The 9,224-nt window shown below is 32.9% G+C and overlaps 1 protein-coding gene across 1 annotated transcript in view; it reads right to left on the bottom strand.

Annotated features, from left to right (window-relative positions):
• Positions 1-9,224, bottom strand: part of LOC110028090 (cleavage stimulation factor subunit 77) — a 74,226-nt gene that overhangs the window by 5,468 nt on the left and 59,534 nt on the right. Inside the window, 7 exon segments of the mRNA XM_020729809.1 lie at positions 2,431-2,583; positions 4,849-4,908; positions 5,432-5,528; positions 5,914-5,978; positions 8,636-8,776; positions 8,866-8,934; positions 9,013-9,071. Coding sequence (XP_020585468.1) covers positions 2,431-2,583; positions 4,849-4,908; positions 5,432-5,528; positions 5,914-5,978; positions 8,636-8,776; positions 8,866-8,934; positions 9,013-9,071 — 644 coding nt within the window.

Raw genomic sequence — 9,224 nt, 5'->3', positions numbered from 1 at the left:
AGAAATCTTTGTAATACGTCTTAACCTATGTTCAATTACCCTCTCCCATAATTTTAAAGTATGACACATCAACTTAATTCCTCTATAATTTGCACACTCTTGTGCATCCCCTTTATTCTTAAAAATGGGGATCAAAATACTCTTCCTCCACTCCTCAGGCATCTTTTTAGTTTTTAAAATAATATTAAAGAGTTTAGTAAGCCAAGAAACTCCCAAATCTCCCAAATATTTCCACACTTCAATTGGGATATCATCAGGTCCTACAGACTTTCCACCTTTGGTTTTCTTTAAAGTCTTCTCAACTTCTTTTTTGCTAATGCGACGATAGAAATGATACGTTTTACTATTATTCACGATATTAAAATCACTAATGTTGATCGTATTTTCAGAAACTTCATTAAAAAGTTTATCAAAGTAACTCACCCACCTATGTTGAATATCTTTTTCTAAGAAAAGTACTTTTTGATTTTCATTTTTAATACACTTTACTTGAGTTAAATCTTTACTTTTCTTTTCTCTTTGTTTGACTAATTTATACATATATTTTTCATTCTGCTTAGTATCTAATCTATTATAAATATCATTAAAAGCTGAATTTTTAGCGTCACAGATTGTTCTTTTAGACTCCATGCGGGCTGTTTAATATTTTTTCCAGTTTTCTAAGTTTTTACATTTAAACCAATTTTTATAACATAACTTCTTATATTTTATCTTTTCTTGCATATTATTATTTCACCACCAACTATTGTTATTTGTAAATATTTTTTCTTTTGATTCTCCAAGAACATTTTTTGCTACTTGTTTAATAGTGTTTGTTATTTTATCTCACATCACATTTGCTTCTTCATGAATATCCCAAATTTTGAAATCTTGAATTTTACACATAAAACAAATTTTATTTGTCTTTTAAGTTTCTCCATCTAATTCTACAATGATGAGTCCTAGTATTTTTTATTTTACAACTCTTAATCTTAAAATCTAAAACTAATAAACGATGTTGGGTATTTAAATCTTCACTTGGAATGACTTTCCAATCTTTACAATCACAATGATCCCTTCTTCTTTTGTGTTTTATTAAATCAACTCTTATAAGTAATAAGATGTTCATCCCTTTTTTTCAATAAAATATTAGTAATAACAAAATCATACGCTAAAATAAAATCTAAAATAGCTCTACCTTCTTCGTTAGTTACTCCAAAACCGTAGCCCCCATGAATATTTCTGAAATCTTCTACCACTCTACCGACATGCCCATTTAGTCTCCTCCAATAAAAATTTTTTTTTCAAGAGATATCATTTGTATTAAGTCTTCTAAGTCATTCCAAAATTTATCTTTAGACCCTGTATCTAAACCTACTTGAGGAGCATAAACACTTATAATATTAAAAATCTTAGTATCAATGACAATCTTAAGGGCTATAATTCTATCACCAACTCTATTAATTTTTAACAACATTATCTTTCAAACTCTTATCTATAATTACACCTACACCATTTCTAGTGCGACTCTTACCAGAATACCAAAGTTTAAAACCTAAATTATCAATCTCCTTAGCCTTTTCTCCCACCCACTTAGTTTCTTGAATACATAAGATATTAATTTTCCTATGAATCATAATATCAACTAATTCCATTAATTTACCATTGAGAGTGCCTATATTCCAAGATCCTATCCTAATATTAGATAAGACCTCTAAGTATTCACTAATGGGATAAAAAAAGCATCATCCACATAACACAAATTGAGAAAGTTAATTTATCAAAATGTAATAACCTAACAAGCTCAAGTGTAATGGCTCAACGGCCAAGCCAGCACCAAAAAGCTTAGTAGTCTTCAAGTCCCACTAGCCCTTATAAAGGCAGCTCTACATGAAAATGGGCATTTGTTCGACACACTACTAGTATTTGTTACCTTGTTGTATCTTAGACTTATCATTATCTACAAAGAACACATATAGTAGCAGGTGTACTCAGCAGCAGCACAAAACTGAAGGAAATGGGTGACGAAACTAAAAATTAAGAAGCGGCGAGTATTTAGGTTTAAAGCTTTCACGTCCTAAATAAATTTATAACTATTATAAGTAATATTATCACTAAAAATATGGTAAATATTAAATTATTAGTGAGCATTTAAGTTTTTGTGGTGTGGGGGGTATACTAAATGATATTAACGAGTTCAGTAAAATTCTACGGGTGGCGAGTGTCTTCCCCAACCAACTCTTAATTCCACCACTGGGTGTACTTGCCTACGAATAGCTTTCACCATCAATGTAGGCCAACATAAATTCGACAGTGCTAGCATATGATTCAAAATGTCTCTATCATGCTTATCATAACAACTGACAGATAAACGACGTAATATATCATTTTGAAAGTGGACAAAAATGTAAGAATGTAATACAAATCAGAGGCTTGGTATAAAATTATTACCTCTTGTCTTACTAAATGATCTAATTCTTTAGATGAGCAAGGCCAAAGGTCCATGAAGTTGTACCGAGAGACGACGTCATGCAAGGTACTCTCCAAAGCTGATGAGTAATCTTCACCTGCCCCAGATAGAGCTTCTTTTCGTCTTACATCAACCTGGGGTGAGAAAAACGTGGAATATAGAGAAAAACCAAAAGATGATGTCAGAAAGGTAGATTTTGAACAAGATTTAGAGATAAAGTAGATAGGTTGAAGTTGAAGGAAGATTAATAAAATCTCACAGGTTATTAGATTTCAAAAACATGCTGAAAAAGCCATTTTGCTGACATTTTGCAACCCAGCAGAAAAAAAAAAGAGAGGCTTCTACATACATAGCACACAATTCTTATGTATTTACATATCTCACACCTAAATTTTCATATTTACAAACATAGCACTAACATCTTTAGCATAACATCAAAAATACACTTTTAAAAGTGAATTACACATTTTCATAAAAACTAGCCACTTTTTAAAAGTGAATTACACAATTTCATGAATATGTTTAAAGCACCAAAGTGCAAGGCACGTAAATATGAAAAATTTAGGTGTAAGATATGTAAATACATAAGATGAGCTATCATAGAACAACAGGAGTATAGAGATGAAAACGAACTCATGTGATGCAGTGCATGCAAAGTTTGTTCATGCGATGCAGTGTATGCAAAGTTCAAATGCAACTCTAATTTCAAGCCTTTGCTTTCATTTTTAATTCAGTTTAAATGTGCAATTCTTCATTCTCTTATGAAAAGTTCAATTATTTAAATTTATTCTTAGTTGGTAATGTTTTTTTTTTAATATCTGATTTAAATAGCATTGATAAATCTAAAAGAAATATTTCATACATGCCACTCAATTCTTATGCATTTACATATCTAACACCTAAAATTCAATTTCTACATGTCACCTTATCTATACATGGAAAAATTGTATTTCATTTTTTAGAAGTTAAAATAGTAGTACTTTTGATGTGATACGAAAGATTTTGGTGGTAATGTAAAAAACAAAATAGGTGTTAGATATGGAAATGTATAAGATTGGGTGGGTGGTATGTATGTAAATGCCCCAAGTTAACATTATGATTGGTATAAAGATTGTTAAAAATCAATATATTATGTAATATCCCTTGTGATTTGATTCAATTAACTAAAATGTATAATTTACCCTTTGCAACGAACAAATCCCTTAGTGCTTCAATTTTAAACTTGTGCAATGACAACCTATTTGTAAGTCGATAGTAATGTATGCCCATTTAAAGGCGTGGAGAGTTTATTTTTGTGAGCGGCAATGAGCTTAGTTGATAAAGAACATGGAAGTTAATGTAAAATTATGAACAAACAACTCATACATTAAATTTAAACTTTAATTAAAGTAAATATGGACTAAATTAAACAAAATTAATAGCTTAACATAAAAGCATTAAGGAGTGATATATATATATATATATATATATATATATCACACCAAAAAAAAAATGTATACTAAGTGTATGAATAAATGGAATAGAAAATAATAGTAACTGTAGTTGGTACTAGCCGGTCGTGCATGAGACAATGGACGACGACAGTGGCTGCAAGGAAGAGGGATAGGAGGCTTAGGGTTTGGCTAAGAGGAGGGCTCCAAAAGTAGCGGTAGAAAGAGGGCAAGTGGCTACCTTGTGATGCCCTAGCCTTGCCCTCCTTAAATCAGGAAGAAAGGCGGTGGCAGGAAGAAATTGGTTTGCGAGGGCAAAATATGGCAAGGAGAACAGAAGGAAAGAAATTTGCGCGACAGGAAAAGGCAAGACGGTGCGAGAGTGAGTGGAAGAGGAAAAAATCGCGGAAGATCGTGTGGCTAGGTAGCGAGAAAAGGAAATCTCAAAATTTTTGCAATTCAAGAGGAGCAAAGGCCGTGTCAAGAAAACGTGGGAAGGAAAGTTTCAGCTCTCACATAAACTAAACAAAAAATTTCAAATTTTCTTCCAAGAAGTGTATGATTAAGTTGCCACACCTACACCTAAGAAAACTCATTTTCCTTTGTAAACCAGGACAAAAATGTAAAAACTGGATTTCCAATGTAACAGAGAAGTGCTTCACAACAAGAAAATAGTACGGCGCTAATATTTTCAATCAGGAAATTTTACGTAAGTAGCACACAATTCTTGCGTATATACATATATCACACCTAAACTTTCATACTTACGTACATAGCACTTGGGTGCTTTAAACCTATGCATCAAAAGGTGTATTTCACTTTTAAAAGGTAATAATAGTACTATTTTTGATGTGATATTAAAGATTCAAGTGTTATGTGTATAAATATCAAAGTTTAGGTGTGAGATGCAAATGCATAAGAATTATGTGCTATGTTTGCCCCTTTCTATTAATATAGAAAAGAATGTACCTTTAAAATGCTGGCCAGATCTCCAAATGTCTGTTCGAATTTAGCAAATTGTTTCCAAACCTGGTTAACAAAGTTAACAAATGAGTGACTAATTAGCTACTAAGTTCCTGGAATATCATGTCCAAACAATTTCTTATTTGCTGCGGAAGAGCATCATATAAACCTAGGCCACTAAAAGGATAATATAAATTGCTCAAAAAAGTGCAAAAACACAAAATGATATCTACAACGCAACTTTACAATCTTGTCTAACTAGTGGAAGAAAAGAAAAAAAAAAGGAAGATTTAGATACGTACCACACAATTCTCATGTATTTACATATCTAACACCTAAACTTCAGTTTTTACAAACATGCCTCCTTAAGTATGCATGAAAAGATGTATTTCACTTTATAAAAGTTAATATGGTATTTTTTATGTGATAAAAGTTAATAAGGTATTTTTTGTGTGATAAGAAAGATTTGGGTGGAATAAATGTAAAATGTAAAAGTTTAGGTGTTAGATATGTAAATTGATAGGAGCTGGGTGGTAAGTGTGTAAATGCCCCCAAAAACTAACTTAAATCATGGATAAAAACAATGTACCTCTCCAGAATTATCAGGGGGGAGCAGGCTTAATGCACGCTCAAACAAAGCACGTACATTTCTGTCATCGTTTAAACGACACAAGAAATCTGCATATCTGTGAACTTAATTTAGATCTTACATGTGTAAAATGTTCATCCATATGCATATATATATAGGGGCATTTACCACCCAATTCCTATGTATTTACATATGTAACACCTCGACTTTACATTTTACATTTATACCACCTAAATCTTTCATATCAATAAAAAATACCACCCTTGTAGTTTTTAAAAAGTTAAATACACCTTTTCGTGCATAAGGTAAGGCGGCATATGTAAAAATTTAGGTGGTAGATATACAAAAACATAAGAATTGAGAGCTATGTATGTAAATCACACACAGATTCACACACACACAAAGATATACATACATACATACATACATATATATAGATACATATATATATATATATATATATATCAGGTGTAAGAACTTACTCAAGTATGTAACCAGGCTCATTCATAAACTTCTTTAAGCCTGCCTCAAAAACATTATGAGCAACCTGCAAGTAGAGGAACAATTCAAAACGAACAGTGTAGATTATTACTCTTCAAAAATAGCCAAGTGATCTCATAGGCGGAGCCAAAGCTAAAAATGATTATTAACTAAAAGAAGCACACTGATATTAAGCAGAAGAAAGAGACCTAAAAATAAGAAGAAAATGAATGCTTTCCTCTTGACATGCTAGGCACATATGCTAAAACAATCCAGCTTAAATAAATAGATTTAAATTAAATAAACTTTATCTTAAAAAAACTAAGTTATGGAGAGGGTTAAAATAAGGAACTCAACATTTCGCTTGTTCTTTAACCAATCATTAATAAAATATAATTCTTTAAAAGAAAATCTAAATCCTAACAAAAGTTTGAATTAAAATTTAATATTCTCCAAAGGAAGATAATTCAATCTAATAAAAAAAATGACCATAAATACAAATGGGCAAAAAAAAAACTTCAAAATGGGGACTAGACATTAAAAAAAAAAGAGAAAGCAAGTATGTAGAAGCATTTTAGGGCTTATAAGGTCCCCATCAAGGGAGAATTATTAGATTTGAAAACCCTAAATAGAGGTACATGTAAATATATTAGAGTACACAATTGTGTATTTTATTTTAAAGTGTATTTAAATTTATCGAAGTACACAACTTTATACTGACTACCTACTGAATAAAATCAGAGCACATAATTTGTACAAAAATAGTGTACTACAAAATACCCGCGCATTGTTATGTGTGGTTCTTAGACATAATAATTTATCCTATCAAGGACTCGTGCAATCCTCAGAAATACTAATTGACCCAATGAATTATTATTCCATAAAGCATCGTAAATCAACTACAAACAAAAAAGAAAAAGAAATTTTACAACATTTTCATTATTTACCCTCCCAATATAGCAGAGCCGCCCGAAGACCCTTAATCTGTCAGATTCTAAGGGAGGTGTAGAAAAAATTAGAAACTACAAAATTTTTAAATATTTAAAATTATAGGTTAACCTAAGTAAATGTAGAAGCATCACAAAATTTTTTTTATGGTATATGCCCTTGGTAAGGGCAACGTGCAACATGCAAGCATGCCTACGAACGAACAAAGAATAAAAGAGATTGGAGGGGCGGCTAGGGCAAGACCAATCTAGTTCTAAAACCAACAAAGTATGAAATCTACTTCACATATTATTGATGAAAATGTGAGATCACATGATGCGAGGGCTCTGTGAGTCAACCTGACACAAACAGATCCAACCTCACTGCTAGATCGGATCATCCAGACCAACCTAGTTGGGCGGAAACTTCCACCCCACATAATCTGAAGCCCTTGATTCCTCCCCTATCAAATCCTCTCCTTTCTACTTAAACTGAATTTCAAAATCTTGCTTATTCCTTTCACTCTCCTTTAATTCATACCTATTTCTCTATCCACCTAGTTTACCCCCTACTTTCATCTATTTATAATTGTTTTGTTCTGATTAATAAACAATTCTTGATCATTTCTTGATTTCAGGTGTCTTCCAGGCGTTTCCTCTTAGATAGTTATATCTGATAGCGAGCGGGGCTACTATTGTACCTCGCCGAAGGTGGTGTGTTTCTCCCCTCTGCTCCTTCCTCCCGTGTCAGTCACCAGCGCCATCCTCTGCACAGAGAGTCCACTGGTCCCGTCTTCTGCTTGATTCAGCCGATCGCAACTCCCTCCAGCATCACAGATGAGTTGCAATGCCTTCCTTGTTCACTTCTCAGTCGTTTGCAAATCTCTCCAGCACCCCAGACGAGCCGCTAACTACCTCACGTTTGCCCTCAGTTTGCAAATCCCTCCAGTGGCACAGACGTGCCCCTAGCCCCCCTCCCGTTCCTCCCTAGTTGTTCGCAGATCCCGACACCACCGCAGACAAGCCACAGACCTCTTTTTTCGCCCCCAATTGTTCACCGCTTCATCAATGCTCCTTTCTGTCGCTTCCCGCTCCCAATTCCAGGGCCACACCTCTCGCGAGCTTTCGTACGACACTTCCAACAAACTTGTCGGCCCTAACGTCACTCCTACAGCATCTTCTACTTGTCGGATCTATCGCGCCCACTCCTGAAGGTTGTTTTGTCTTCTGTTATTTATTTACGTTTGTTCTTATTTTCTCAAATTCGCATTATCATTGTATGTATCGTGTTATTGTTATTATAGCGTCGTCCTTGTAACTTTTTTTTATCAACAATAAATTTGTGTGTCGTTTGTGTCGTGGTTGGGTTAACTCCAATATAATCATATATATACATAGAAAATAAAAAAAGGAAACAAATGACAAAGAAAATATCCCTAATTATGTGGACATAAAATCATCTCGCCCTAATATAACACTTTCCAAGACTATTATCCTTAATTTTTCCACGCTTTGGTCAAGAGATCATCACGACAACTATCACGACAATAAAAGAGACAAACTAGAATGCATATAGAATCTAATTTATAATCATCACCCAATGAAAAATTGAAGTTTTGCAAAAGTTCTCAAGCTAATAGTAGTATGCTTGAAACCTAAAAAGCCTAAGCAAACCCATGTGTTTAGAACAAAATCACATTTAGAAAAAAGGAATAGAATGATTAGTTAATTTTCTTGAATTTATAGACAATAGCTAAATGATTTGCAACAACTTTGAAAGATTGAAGAAATGTCCAACCTTTACATCTTTGTCAAGACAAAATGCCATCATAGCAAAAGCAACAAATACATGATAAGTACAGTTTGAGAGCTTCTGAACATCTAGGAAATATTTGCGAGCGACTTCAATCCCTTCTGTTCTCCTCAAAAACTTAATAAACTAGAACAGGTAGAAAAGTCCAAGTTAAAAAATGAAATTAAAATATTTTAAAATAAAGCGGAGGGTTAAAAAAAAAAAAAACTGCTTGCCTGAATATGAGCAAGTGATGCGTCAGTGGCATTGTTATCAATAAGACTTTCATAAATTTTTTTGGCTGGCTATAAAAAGAGGGAACAAAAAGTTATAAATTTTGAAAACTGAACCACTCGCACATAAAGCACAATGAATTAAAAGACCTGAATTGCTCCACGGGACTCTTCCAGCTCTGCATAAGCATACTTCAAAGGTGCAGAATCTATAAAAGACAATTGCAAATTAATCTACCATATGAACTTGGTAAGAACAAAACCACTAATTTAAACTAAAATATACACTGGAAGTGATTCATTATGATGATAATACACAATATATACAATAATTAAAATATTGAAGAAAAAAAAAAAGGGGG

This window comes from Phalaenopsis equestris, unplaced genomic scaffold (genome assembly GCF_001263595.1).
Source record: "Phalaenopsis equestris unplaced genomic scaffold, ASM126359v1 Scaffold000488, whole genome shotgun sequence".
Taxonomy (NCBI): Eukaryota; Viridiplantae; Streptophyta; class Magnoliopsida; order Asparagales; family Orchidaceae; genus Phalaenopsis; species Phalaenopsis equestris.
The sequence above is the reverse complement of the archived record's forward strand: the minus strand, read 5'-3'. Positions and strand labels throughout refer to the sequence as shown.